Source organism: Clinocottus analis, unplaced genomic scaffold (assembly GCF_023055335.1).
Source record: "Clinocottus analis isolate CAN_PGR_092001 unplaced genomic scaffold, fCliAna1.0.p SCAF_7, whole genome shotgun sequence".
Taxonomy (NCBI): Eukaryota; Metazoa; Chordata; class Actinopteri; order Perciformes; family Cottidae; genus Clinocottus; species Clinocottus analis.
The window spans coordinates 8057176-8071340 of record NW_027176229.1 but is presented as its reverse complement, the minus strand read 5'-3'; the positions used below and the strand labels follow the sequence as shown (position 1 = coordinate 8071340).

The window sequence follows — 14165 nt, the reverse complement described above, 5'->3', positions numbered from 1 at the left end:
GAGGTGTACCATCTGACCACATTATCCAACAAATAAGAGGACGTGTGTAATCTCAATGTCAACATTTACTGAAAAAAAATAAAAAAATGGGGAGCAACTCCAGAGATGGAGCTACAGTTAGCGGAGCTGTAGCAACTTTAATTGCCCCTTCCTAAAGCTCTGACCCTATGCTGCTCCTCCTGCAGCTCAAACTGTGGCTGACTGCAGGTAAAAATTATCACATTTTTGGAAGAAAGACAAATTTGATTTCAGAGATTAGCAGACAGAAAGGTTTAGGAACACTAGCACAGTGAAATGCATCCGACTGTAATAAATGGAATGCAATGTCAATATGTCTGCTGTTTATTTTTTTTAAAGGTGGATGACATTGCTCTACTTGTCTTTGTGTTGTTTTCTCTTAACTCATATACATATATCTATATTAGAGGTTGTTTTCCTATCACTTGTTCCACCATTTTCCATTGCTGCAATCCTTCTGCTGGAAGACCAGCGCCCTCTTCCTGTTTATTGTTGTAAAACATCACATCATATTTAATGTGAAGTCCAGCCAGTGGCCCTGTCTGCATGCTAAAGGCTGCTAACTGTGGCTTTGTTTATTTATAGTCATTGCACTGTTTTCTTGATATGAATGTGGTGCTACTTTTAGGCGACAGGGAGGCTGAGCAAGACACGTAGCGATGGAAATCAGGCAGTTCTGACTACCAGTCATTTGCTGCTGAGTCAGGAACCGACACAACACACACACACACACACACACACACACACACACACACACACACACACACACACACACACACACACACACACAGAAGGTTTTTTATTACTTTTGAGCACATTACATTGACATCCTAAACCTAAACCTGATCTTATATTGTACCTGACCTTACCCAAAACCAAGTTTTCACCCTAAAATGTTTTGATTAAACTAATGGGGATGTGCAGTTTGTCCACAAAAGGAAGGTGAGTCCCCACAATGTGAATGTGTAAACAGACTTACGTGCTCACAACATGAGTAATACACACAGACGCACAACATTTCTGAGACTTGATAAACTGAACTGTAATCTTGTGTTGAGTTGTTACACCTCATTGTGTAGCTGAAACATGAGCTGTAGGAATAGTGTGTTTAAATATCTGCAGTGATGCTTGAGATGAAAACTGTCCAGCTGAAGACCAAGTCTATTACACACCTGCAGGCCTGCAGGTGTGTAATAGACTTGGTAATAGATACGTGATTATGACCTCATTGATATAAATGTGGGTGACATACAAACATCTGCCTGTACAACACAATACAGTTCAGCATCACCACAAAATACAGCTTCCAAAATGGGCATGCAGTTGAATCAATGCATCTCTAAAACATAAAACAAACAAAAAACAAAAGCTAAACGTAATACAGTTCCCTTCAGCGGTCTAGCGCTATACACTGATGCTTGAGCCCCCTCTAGTGGTTCATGTATGTAAATAAAAAGACTCCTTCCAATGTCATCTGTTTACAATGTTGACATTGTTTACGTTGCTTACTGAGTTCCAAATCCAATGCATACATTTAATATATATATATATATATATATATATATATATGTATATATATATATATATATATATATATATATATATATATATATATATATATATATATATATATATATATATATATATATAATTTCCAGTTGTTTTGTCATAAATATCCCTATCTAGAGCAACAGAAGAATCTAGAGTTTAGACCACATAAACAAAACCCTTGAAAAACAAGAATGTACGACTGGCTGTAGTGTTTTGTCATGGATACGTTGTTACTGCACAATACTTTCTCCTACTGAGGGAAGGCCAAATAAAGCAGCTGACTTCTGGTATCAAGAAAACTATATTCCACTGAAAAGCAAAAGCACCGAAGAGATGGCAGCTCTTTCTTTTCTCCCATTGTAAAAGTAGCATCGACAGAAATGGCCTGGAGAAGGATGACTTGGCAGTGGCCGTGTTGTTGCACATTTTCACTGTTTGGGCTGTTTTCCCAGACTGGCAGCGTGAACAGCAGCACTCGAGGCGCCGTGTGCGGTGTCTGGAGGTGGTGAGGCTGCAGTCCTGCAGGTGGGAGGTTTCTCCCCATTGCCTGGGCGTGGTCCCTCTTCTGCCTCCGGCCGGGATCAGGACCAAGGCCAGCGACAGCTCTGCGCAGTCCTATCAAATGCCACACAGGCAAAACATGACAGAGATATTTTTTTTATTGTCATATGCAGGTATAATGTTCACTCAATCAAGGATCAACTTGGTTATCTGGGAAATCTGCTTTACACATTGTAAGGGGAACATTTATTCATGACTTATAACGAGGACTGCGGTGACGTTTCTGGAAGAACCTGAACTTAATTGTGTTCCCGTTTATATAATGACGTGTTTTATTGTGAAATCATATGACGATCACCGTCAGGAGGTCACGGTTACATCCAATGTACGATCTACACACCCCAGCACGTTCCGGGGCTGCAGATATAATGTGCGAGTGCAGAAACCAGGCCACTATAATGAGTCTCATCCCGTATTCCGATATTGCGGAGGTCTGGGGGGGATGAGGGCGGCTGGATGGAGACTGCAGCACCAAAAACAAACTGTGGCGCACAGCTCACGCATCGATCCCGTTTGCCATTCTGCTGGGACAGCAAAGAAAAACTGCAATGACAGTGGACACTGGGCGAATGTAACATGAGATAGTCCAGTGGGATGATAATGAGATTACACGTGATTCTGTTATAACGTGATTGTATTATTTAGTCATAGCAAGAAAGGAAAGGGCGAGTTAACAACTTAATGAAAGTGAAGTTCAAATAAGCTCTCAGGTCAAACCGTCCACAATAAAGCCCAAACGTGTTCCTCATACTTATGTTATGTTGATGCATGAGCCACAAGGAAGAGAAGATGAGCTGCATGAGTGAATTCGTGTCTCCCCAGAGGATGCAGGCTTTCTGCAAAAGCTTGCAGGTTTCCCCCCATCTTCTGTTGTCCCTGCGTCAAATGATGCTCCGCCGCCTTCACTATAAAAGCACCTGTCCGGACCAGACATCACTCGCAACTCACTTTGTCTCTCGCTCACACACACACACTCACCCTCACACACACTCTCTCTCTTTCTCTCTCTCCCGTACAGAGCAGTGGGACCGGACACCACCAGGATAAAGGAAACATGAGTTACTCCAGCGACATCTACGGCAGCAGCTCCTATCGGAAGATCTTCGGAGATGCCCCCCGGTCCGGCCGCGTGGTCCTGGGCAGCAGCAGCAGCCCGTCCCGCCTGCACTCTGCGGGATACCGCAGCAGCCACCGCACCTATGGTTCCCCCTCCGCGATGCCCTCCAGCAACTACCGCAGGACAACGGCTTCTGGCCGCGTCTTCTCCTCCATGCCGGACTCTGCCATGGACCTTACCCAGTCCACCGCGGTCACCAACGAGCTCAAGATCGTCCGCACCAACGAGAAGGAGCAGCTGCAGGGCCTCAACGACCGCTTCGTGTCCTTCATAGAGAAAGTGCACAACCTGGAGCAGCAGAACAAAGTCCTGGAGGCAGAGGTCACGATGCTGAGGCAGCGCCACAACGAGCCCTCGCGCCTGCACGAGCTGTACGAGCAGGAGATCCGCGAGCTGCGGGCGCGCGTGGAGGAGCTGACGCACGAGAGGAGCCAGATGCACCTGGACTGCGTGCAGATGAACGATACGCTGGAGCACGTGAGGGAGAAGCTGGAGGAGGAGACCAAGCTGCGCGAGGAGGCGGAGAACACCCTGAAGGGCTACCGGAAAGACGTGGACGACGCCACCCTGGCGCGCCTGGAGTTGGAGAAGAAAGTGGAGTCGCTGCTGGACGAGATCGCCTTCCTCAGGAAAGTTCACGAGGAGGAGCTGCAGGAGCTGCAGGCCTCTCTGCAGTCAACTCAGGTAACCCTCCCGCTGTGCTCTGGTACCACAAGTACATCTCACTCCTTAAACCTTCAGTACACACACGTTTTTATCAACTAACATGCATGATATACTGCTCCATGGAACTGAGGCGTGTGGACTGACTTGTGAGTGTCTGTATTAAACTTGATGGGCGGTTACCTGCATTCCCCAATGACTTAAATAAATCTACTTTAACATTCACCAGATAACGCTATTAATGTGAAAGAAATCACATATACACAAGTGATCATATTTAGGCAAATATATTGTTTATATATGAGGCAGTTCCCTACAGCTTTACACGACTTGAATAACCTGTTCGTTTTCTGTGTGCACGACAAACTACGTCCTCCTCAAACTAAACATTGCGCACTTGGTAATTGATGGCACTGCAGTTCCCTTCCTCCCTCCCTCCCTCCCTCCTCCTCCTCTTCCTCCTCTCACACGTTTGAGTTGATCGAGCTCCGCCACGCCCCCGCTCAAACTTTAAGATGGGTTGGCTTGTAGAGTGTTTTCTGGTGTGAGTAGAGCGACCACTCGTCAACGCTGATAGGCTGCGAAGTCTGCCGTAAATCTGAAGTCCCTGTGGGAATACTGATGTGGTAACATGTTATCGTGGTGTCACTTCAAACATACTCGAAGCGCAACAAGGTCATTCTAGACTTTACGCCATAAGCCGACCTGGCGAAGTGTTTGGGGGAGGGGAGGGGGAGGAAAAATGCGGAGAAATAGCGCATAACTCAGGGGTGTGGTCACACTGAACTACACTGGCAAGCTGTTTGTGTAGTTTACAAGCTAAAGGGGTTTTAACCGCAGCGCGACAGTGAATATACTGTCACTGTTTGACAAAACGTTTTAGTATGTGAGGTGTGTATTAAATAAGGGCAGTAGCAACCATCACTGCAACTTTTGACGGTAAATCAATGTATTGCATGTGCAATAAGTGACTGTTAAATCATACAGTGGAGTTATGGTTGCTGGGTAGATTTCTCCAGGGTCTCTCCTCTTCCCTACAGGGAATACAATTGCCATGTAAGCTATTGACAGCACAGCTCACATGGCAGCAGAGAAGTCCGAGTCAGCAGTCGATTCATCAGTCCTGCAGCGGATCAGCACAGTACACTGTACATACATGTCACCAGAGGAGAGGCCCAGAGATGGTGCACTGGAAGAGATGTCCAGTGTGGCTTAGAACGGCTTTATTTTTGTAATTTCTGGTCAAATTGAATAAGTTTTGCAAACCAGTGAATTTCAGTATTTTCCAATTATAGTCCCTGTTAAAAGAGCATGCACACATAATCAGTTAAATCAACTTAAAACAATGTATTATGCAAAAACAGTTCACTAAAACTGCAGAATGTGAACTATGCAGTTTTCTAAAGTTATATTCACATGCATAGTCTGTACTCTTGGAAATATAAGGCTTATTGATTATTCAAGTTTTGTTTGGTTAGGCAATTACTGACAGATGTTACTATGTTCAAACCTATAATTAGACCTGTATTCAGCTGACCTGTTAATCCCCTCTCCCACATTCAGATGTCAGTGGAGATGGACATGGGCAGCAAACCGGACCTGACTGCCGCCCTGAAGGACATCCGGGTTCAGTATGAGAACCTGTCGGCCAGGAACCAGGTCCAGGCTGAAGACTGGTACCGCTCCAAGTTTGCCAGCGTGACCGAGGCCGCTGCCCGCAACCAGGACGCCGTCAAGCACTCAAAGGAGGAGCTGAGTGAGTACCGCAGGCAGGTGCAGGCCCGTACCCTGGAGATCGAGGCCCTCAGGGGCCACAACGAGGCCCTGGAGAGGCAGATTGCCGAGATGGAGGATCGACACAACAACGAAATGGGAGACATGCAGGTACGGCAATGACCCCCCCGTGGTCGTGAGATGTTCTAAACGTGTGTTACGATTTGATTAACCTTGAATTAAGCAGGTATGAGAGACGTATGCTCAATGGAGACCTGCATGGCAACAGATACATCATTAGCATAAATACTTATAATTTGCCCCATAAGGGTATCACGGGGTAATTTGGCCAGAGATATCAGACTCATCCATTTCAGACCCTTATGGAGGACACAACCTGCTTATGTGTCTTTCATGAATCACTTTAATAACAATGAACGCACTGTTCAGTGTCACAAGACAGAAGTAAAAACGTATTGATCTAGTTTATTCATAAGAGCATGATGAATTATTAGTATTTCATCACATGACTGTGTGCGTCTGTAGGACACCATCCAGCAGCTGGAGGCGGCTCTGCGCAGCACCAAAGGAGAAATGTCCCGTCACCTGCGTGAGTACCAGGACCTGCTGAACGTCAAGATGGCGCTGGACATTGAGATCGCTGCCTACAGGTGGGCTACATTACAAACAATACGAGACTACACTTGTTGTTACACTATGCAGTGCTGAGATAAGCTCAGTGGCTCACAGGTAAAAACAAACAAACAAAAAACAGTTTTTGTTTTCTTTCGGTTCAATTGTTTAAAATTCTAGCGACAAGTTTTCAGCTGATATGTCCTGTAAAATTCAGTCACTATTCCAATGAGTTTCACTCAGGCATTTATTTTAAGCATTTTTTAAATGAAACTCTCCTGCAGCGTCTGGTGGCCTGGTTTTTAAGGTTTATAGTGTGTATCTGTAAAAAAAAATCCCTCTCTCTTTACCCACAATTCCTGTTTATCTCAACAGTTAACTTCCCCTTTTGAAAATGTGATTTAAAATGCTCACATCAACAATGAGTTCTTCTCCCACTGTAATGAGATCGATGAATGACAGTGATACAGTGTGAAACCGTACTCTGCATCTGTGGTTATGTTTTTGGACAATATACCAAAACAGAGCAGAGGTGCCACTGATACTCCAGTGACATCAGATCCCTCAGCAGAGAGACACGGAGATAATGTTGGTAACGAAACCAGGCTAGCGGTTTCGTCGTCTCTTGTCCCACCTCCGTCTCTCTTTCTGTCCGAGCAGGAAGCTGCTGGAAGGCGAGGAGTGCCGCCTCAGCTCAGTTGGCGGGGCCATGGTCCAGTCGGGCTACCAGGGCTTCTCCTACATGTCAGCCCGCTCCTACGGCCTCGGAGCCTACAGGAAGTCTGAGGCCAAGCCCGAGGAGGAGGAAGAGGAGGCCGAAGAAGAGGGGGAGGAGGACGAGGAGGACGAGGAGGAAGGAGAGGAGAATAAGGAGGAGGGAGAGGAGGGAGAGGAGGGAGATGACCAGGAGGAGGCCGAGGGCGAGGGAGAGGAGGAGGAAGAGGAAGAGGACGAGAAGCAGAAAGAAAAGGAGAAGAAGGAAAGCCCCGCCGGGAAGACAAGCAAGAGCTAAACTGCTAGTGTCAACATCATCTTCATCATTATCAATAACACATTCCTCATCCTCATTCCAATCACTTATACGGATCTGGTCTCTGTTCACATCATCTCCGTCAAGCACAGCTCTGCACACCGTCTGCGTTTTTCCATCCCTGTTTGCTCTGTAGAAGTGAGTCAGCTTTATTAGGTGGAAATAGACAAATTACAGAGTTTAGGTCATAAACACGCTCTGCAGAGGTCGTCACTATTGTTCATCACATAACTGCAAAGGGTGGTGCAGAGAGCTAGCACAATGCCACTTATTTTCTTTAGTCTGAAACAGGATGCTTTTACCTCACGTGAAGCAACAATAAATGTGCCATTAATGATCAATATTTACAGTAAGAGCAATCAAAACCTTGAAAGTAACAATTTCTGAGTCAGCCAGTCCAACTTTTACGGTGCTATTTGATTTTTACATATAAAAGTTGGAGAGTACTGTAATGTAAAAGAGATTTCATTATTGACCGAAGCTCTACCAGCTCATTCCCATTTGTCGGCTTGTTAGACAGGAACGTTGAGAGGAACGACTGCTTCTCTTGGAACTGTGCGTTCAACCCCACATTTCCCACAGAAGGTGAATGCTTTTCACTCCCCTCGTTCTTCATCTCTTCCCACCGTGACAGGCGGAAATGTACCTTTTACCATTGAAGCTTCTTTCTCATTCTCTTTAGTTCACTGCAGTGTCACAGCACGGCAATAATGGAGCTCAGAAAAAATGTATATACAAATGTGTTGGGAGGGCGGGGGCTGTTTCCAGTCGCTGGGAAGGAGGAGTGCTGAAACGTCTTTGTGAGGGAGTGCATCTTTGGGAATGAAAATGTAGAGTTTAAATTGCCGCAATATATATATATATATTTTTGATTCTTTGATTGATTCAATTGTCAATGTATGTATCGGCCATCACGCCTGCCAGAGTTTAATATTGATCTGCAAGTCTATTCTTCTTTACCTACATTTATAAAACCAACCCTTTTAGTTCCTCCTCATACAAATGTAGTGGTGATTTAGTTTATTGTAGCTGGGTAAAGGATTTGAGGTGAAAGGAAGCGTGGCTGTCGGTGTCAGGCAGCTGATGGTGACACTGACGGCCCTCAGCTCAGACTGTAAGTGGCAGGAGGGGCAGAAGCCACCGGAGATGTGGCTGAATGGTACAGAGTCGCATGTAAGGGCTACTACTTGCACCACGACCCCTTCTGTCACTTTACTCTGAACTGTTTCATTTCACTAATGTTCATCAGTTCGTCCTCTGGGAATTTCTGTTTGACAAATGAATCAACCAATGGCATGAATGCATGGCCTGACTCTTCGAGCTTGAATATCTGCTGGATGGGATAGATTTTTTGCTTGTTGTGTGTTCAATTAAGAAACTTGCCTTAATCATGACTGACAGTTAAAATAAAAGATGTGTTCCCCTCCATCTCACTTGTTTGTTGAGAGGTTGAGGAGTGCTGACACTTTCCAGACCTCTGCTAAACAACTGTGACTGTATATGTGCTGCTATCTCATGCAGTGATATTCCCCTCAAAGCCAAATAAAGACATTTATGAACCAAACATTCACTGCAGCTGTGCGTCTTTAATGTTGTGAGATATTTCTGAATACAGTTTTAAAAGGAAATTATGACAATGTCCTTCCACCGCTATTTTGTATTTTACATTTTCAGGAGCCGGAGTCTTGCAGTTGACTGCGAGGCCGTCATGGCACATGGGACCTACTTTCAATTAAAAAAAAATAGGATTTAGCGACGAAAGACAGCTTGATTTTTCTTTTTCTTCTTCTCAAGGACGGAAGAGTGTTACGCAATTCTTTCCTGGTTACCTCCTTCAACAATCCAAATTGTAACGTTAGCATGAGTATTGAAAAGTAACTCATAGTCTGGTTGTGTCTGTCGGTAATCAGATTTATTCTTGCACAATATACCAGGAGCTTTAAATTAAAGCTGCAAAATGCAATTCTTCATTAGGTTTATAATTTGCTTTTATACTTTTCCCACTGTGACGTGTCAAAAAGGTTTCTGTGGAAAAGGCCAACTGACGTGTCAATTATTTAAATACATTGTCGTATTAAATACATTTATGTAATTTGCTCTCTGCATTAAACCCATCCATAGCAAGTCAGGAGCTGTGGGCTGCTGAGAAGCGTCAGGGAGCAGCTGGGCGTTCAGTGTCCTGCTCAAGGACACTTCAACTGGGGAGACTGGGGATTGAACCGGCTACCTTGTGGTTGCAGGACGACCACGCTCCGTGCGCTACAGCCGCTCCTTACAACTAATATTCAAGTCTCAATCAGTTATAGCTGTCTACTTATTTAGCTTTACTCGCTTAGAAGTACAGCAATACAAAGTGTCTACTTCCAGCCCTAATCCGCCCGCCTCCTCAGCATTTAGGCTGAAATCGACACCTTCTCATTGATGGGCGGAGCTGCATAATGCGTGCTGGGTGTCGCTATCAGCTCATCACAGCTACTGCCTGCCTGCACCCGGAGGTGAAAGATGGGGACGGCTAAGATGGATGGCAGTTGCAAACGCTCGACCCACCACAGCTGCTCACACACTGGAGTTCTGTTTGTGTGTATGTGTGTGTGTGTGAGTGGGTGGGTGTAGGAGGGAGACTCAGCACAGCGGCAAAAACATTATCAGCACTAACACAATCAATAAATCTGTCAGAAAAGCACAGAAAAAGAAGCAAGGACAAATGTTTTGGTTAAAGTGTTAAATGAAAAGTAATACACGCTCGATAAGAAGTTAGAGCACCAGAACACAGCATTAGAGTAAAAGATCTGTGTATTTAGTTTACCTGCATATTTGCATTTTTAGAGCATTTATATCCAAAGGTCATGACTCTGATGAGAAGATGAGAGTGGTATCAATGTTCTTTAACTCCCTGCAAATAAACAAATAAGAGTGTTTCCCTTTGTGTCAAACGTATCCCTTAAATTATACATTATTCAAATTAATGACTGTGCTGTACACAGCTTGGTTATCAGCCTCTTCGGTTAAATACTGCCACAATTAAAATGAAAACAACAATCTTTCATTTGAATTCATCATTAGTGAATAACTGCAAATCAATAGTTAAAAACATGTTGTGTTAAAAGTCCCTGCGGCGCTGCCTGCTGGACTTGTAATGATTGATGCTCTATCGTTCGGCCGTGACACAAGGAGAGTTATGACTCGGCATGGACCGCCGCGATGAAGAGTCACAGAGGGGAGATTTATTGAAAACTCAAGAGTCGGATCATTCCCACACCTCTGTGTGCCCGCGGCCTGCCGCTTGCCGGACTGGAGTCGTCCTTGGTTTGGCCGTACTGCTGTGTGCGTGCTGAGCTGTGCCATCAGCAGATTCTGTTGTTGTGGAGGCGCATACATAATTGAGCTGCTCACCTCCTCCACCCGCTGCCCTCCCAAGACCCTCCTAGATAAAGCAATAAATACTCAACCTCAGCATTTAACAGTCACCCTCCCCTTTTGCTGTTGCGGTCCACAAGCAAGTAATTCCATTTCCTCTTTTAAGTGAGTTAAACACAGAGAACCTGACACATTCACTTCACCGTGACCTTGCCACTACAAGTGCTGACATCTAAAGTGCACTTTTGGTTGGCTTGGTAGATCTGGGGGTTACTGATGAAAAATTAAGTGTTGTATAGTTTTTAGTGTGCACAAAACAGGAATTGACATGGTTTAAGTTGTAAAAGTTAGAATTCGCCATTGGAGAAAGTTGCATTCGGCATTGTTTCCAGCTTTTCAGTTCAAGGTTCACTCATTCATTCTTTGCTTCTTTTTGTCTTGTCCTCCCTTCACGTCCTCCTGTCTGTTCGTCTGTCTGTCTCCTTCTCTCTCTCTCTCTCCCCCCACCCCCCACCCACCCCCTGCCTCCCTCTCTCCCTGTAACTCCACGGCTATATATAGACTTCTGCATTGCAGATGTCCCAGAGCCCTGCAGTTTAGGGTGAGCTGCTAAGGAATCCCAGTGCAAGATTTGGGCTGCCTGACATGACACGCACACACACACACACACACACACACACACACACACACACACACACACAGATAGAGCAGAAACAGCAGCGTAACTGTGCACTACAGGATGGGGACAGTTACAGAATGACAGGAGTTTTCACAGTACATGTGCAGCGTGCTGTCTAAACGTGAGTAACGTCCGAGGCGTCACACTGCAGCAAGGATGAAGCGCCCCCACAGAATAGAGTCAAAAGCACTGCAGTCATAATCGGCTGTGGGTATGTGAGTGTGTTCTTGTTGCCACGCTTCTGAACCAATCCCTCGTGTTCTTACATTTATGTTTTCTGCTGCGTCATGGCTCCATTATTTTAGAAGCCTTAGATGTTGAGGTTGAATGTATATTCCAATAAATACATTTTGGATTATGCAAGTCATGCAATGTGTTTGTAATTAAAAGTCAGATACTTTTGAAATATTTAGAATAAAATACTGATAGAATAGGAGGAAAAATCAAAGGAGCCTTTCAGACATAAACATATGTTCATTACGCGCAACAACATACTTACAGAAATGACAGCAATAGTGACAAAACAAATCTTTATTGTTCTCTGATTAATCACAAACACAGCATTCAAATTTAGGATCAATATAAGATAAGATGTTCAGAAGAAATAGATAACATTAACTTGAATAAAATTGACAGAAAAGCCGAAAAAAAATTTTTTTTTAAGATACTTACTATTTTAAAAGATTCAACTAAAACAGAAGAGTAAAATAAGCGTGTCTTAAGGAAATACATAGATAAAGTAAGTGAACTGTTTACTGACAGCATTATTTAGTCAGTATAGCATTAATCTCTAACATTGAACGTTTGAAACATCACCTGCACCTGTCTCTTCTCCATGATGCTGCAAAGGTCTGCTGAGTCATGATTGAGTGTGCACCAGCTGTGTTCACAGGTAATATTAGCAATGCATTTTGGGGCAAAAAAGTATTCAGAATGTATCAAAAGTCAGGCAGTGGTGAATTGTAATAAAATATTTTTCAACTATGTTTATATCAGTTTTAGATTATTTTGCCCCCTGCCAATGTGTTCTCTGTCATTGCTGCTTGTTCCAGTGATCCAGCATATAATTACCATTCATCACTGGCTATAGAGACTATGGAGACAACCCCCCACAGAATGATGTCATATCCTATTGAACTGTTGTATTTGGGCTGCGAAGCTCTCCCCCCTTTCACTTCTACTGCAACAGTGGTAGGGCATTAAGTATTTATAAATGCTGGCTGCTGCTGTCAGGCCAGAGAGCTGACCCACCCACACACCCCCCCCCCCCCCCCCCCCCCACACACACACACACACACACACACACACACCTACAATTAGAGTGAGCTTTTGCTGCCACTTGGTGTTTAAGGCGGAAATTACAACAGAGCGCCTCAGCTAATTAGTCTTCAGATAATGTTGACTGGTAGACATTAGCCTATTGAACTGATAAAGCCATTCACATGTCTGGTAAATGGTCCCTTAAGATATTAAGATGCTATTTTCTTTCCTTTTTAGAATGAAATGGACACAGACCATATTTTTAAAGTGCTTAAGAGGAGGAATCACTATTGGTAATACAATATTTTGTAACTTGCTTTGAAGTTAATGTAGAACTTAAGTTAACCCTTTTATACACTTGGTCATCTCATTTACAGTGTGAGTCATAATGTACGTCATATTATATTAGTCATAATGTGTTAATGTAGTCATAATGTCTGAGAACATCTGTGTATCAAGAGTAAAATTTGGAAGCATCACTGGATCTGAACATCACTAGAAAGCCATTATTATGTTGAAAGGAATAAATGTGTCCACATAGTTAAAGCAAATGCTGTATTGTTTCTTTTATATATATATATATATATATATATATATATATATATATATATATATATATATATATATATATATATATATATATATATCTACAACTGTCGCACTGCCAACACATTGCACTGTAGTTGTCTTGAACATAGCTCACTATCCCCATGACATCAGAGATCTCTATACCTTCAGAATAAAAGCACGCATTTGCCACTTTGAAAACGTGCACACGAATACGATTGCTGCTATTTATGTTTCAGTGTATATGTGACGCCTGCCTACCAGGTACCAATCCTGGTACCTGTGACATATACAAAATAATATCACGCCTAAAAACATTTAGAAGAATAAAAACCTTTGGAAACACAACTTTTTATAGACAAATACCCAGAGTATGTTACCTGTCAATTATCAAAATATGATAATAACAAATTTAAAGTCTTCAAAGTCAGGGTATCAGATTTTACATGCTGTAAAAGTCAGTGTTTAATCGTGTCCAATTATGCTTGCTTGTTATTATTTGTTTTACATCTGATCCATTTAAGAACTGCACACTTTCCTGCCAGCCCAGTGAATGCAGATGGGTTTCTTCTGTTTAGGTATGTGTACAAGCGGTCCAGAAGAGCACAGCTGTAACTAGAACATGCAGAAAAAGTATAGATGCAGTGAAATTTATCATTGGAATGTCTTTTTTCTATTTCAATCTCTGTATATACAGTATGTGAACATCTTTACATATACATACTGTACATAATCATCCAGTCGATCTATATCCAGTCAGTATACATGTCTCTGCACTTTTACAGAACATTTGACTTGTAGATCTCTTATTTCATGTTGTATTATTAGCCATTAGTGCTTTAATGTATATTCATATAATATTGATATCTCCAACTATTTTGTCCACAACAGTCTTGTCTACAATGAGCGAGATGCAAAAAAAAGACACATTTATTTAATGCCCACGCACACTTGCCTGATTCTGACTTCACACGGACATTATTTTGAAAAACCGGAAGTTGTCGTTGTCTATTATT

At 43.3% G+C, this 14165-nt stretch overlaps 1 protein-coding gene across 1 annotated transcript; it reads left to right on the top strand.

Moving 5' to 3' along the window:
- The first annotated feature begins 3074 nt into the window (after positions 1-3074).
- On the top strand, positions 3075-8843 carry neff1 (neuronal intermediate filament family member 1). The gene is made up of 4 exons (XM_068566688.1): positions 3075-3931; positions 5474-5794; positions 6170-6294; positions 6917-8843. Exons 1-4 carry the CDS (start codon positions 3185-3187, stop codon positions 7266-7268), a joined length of 1545 nt encoding a protein of 514 aa, XP_068422789.1. The 5' UTR covers positions 3075-3184; the 3' UTR covers positions 7269-8843.
- The last annotated feature ends 5322 nt before the right edge of the window (positions 8844-14165 follow it).

Bases quoted from the DNA above. Each gene is read 5' to 3' on its own strand.
- neff1 (XM_068566688.1), top strand. From the start codon at position 3,185: ATGAGTTACTCCAGCGACATCTACGGCAGCAGCTCCTATCGGAAGATC. The intron at 3,932-5,473 runs GTAACCCTCCCG...TCCCACATTCAG, and splicing joins CCTCTCTGCAGTCAACTCAG to ATGTCAGTGGAGATGGACAT. The intron at 6,295-6,916 runs GTGGGCTACATT...CTGTCCGAGCAG, and splicing joins ATTGAGATCGCTGCCTACAG to GAAGCTGCTGGAAGGCGAGG.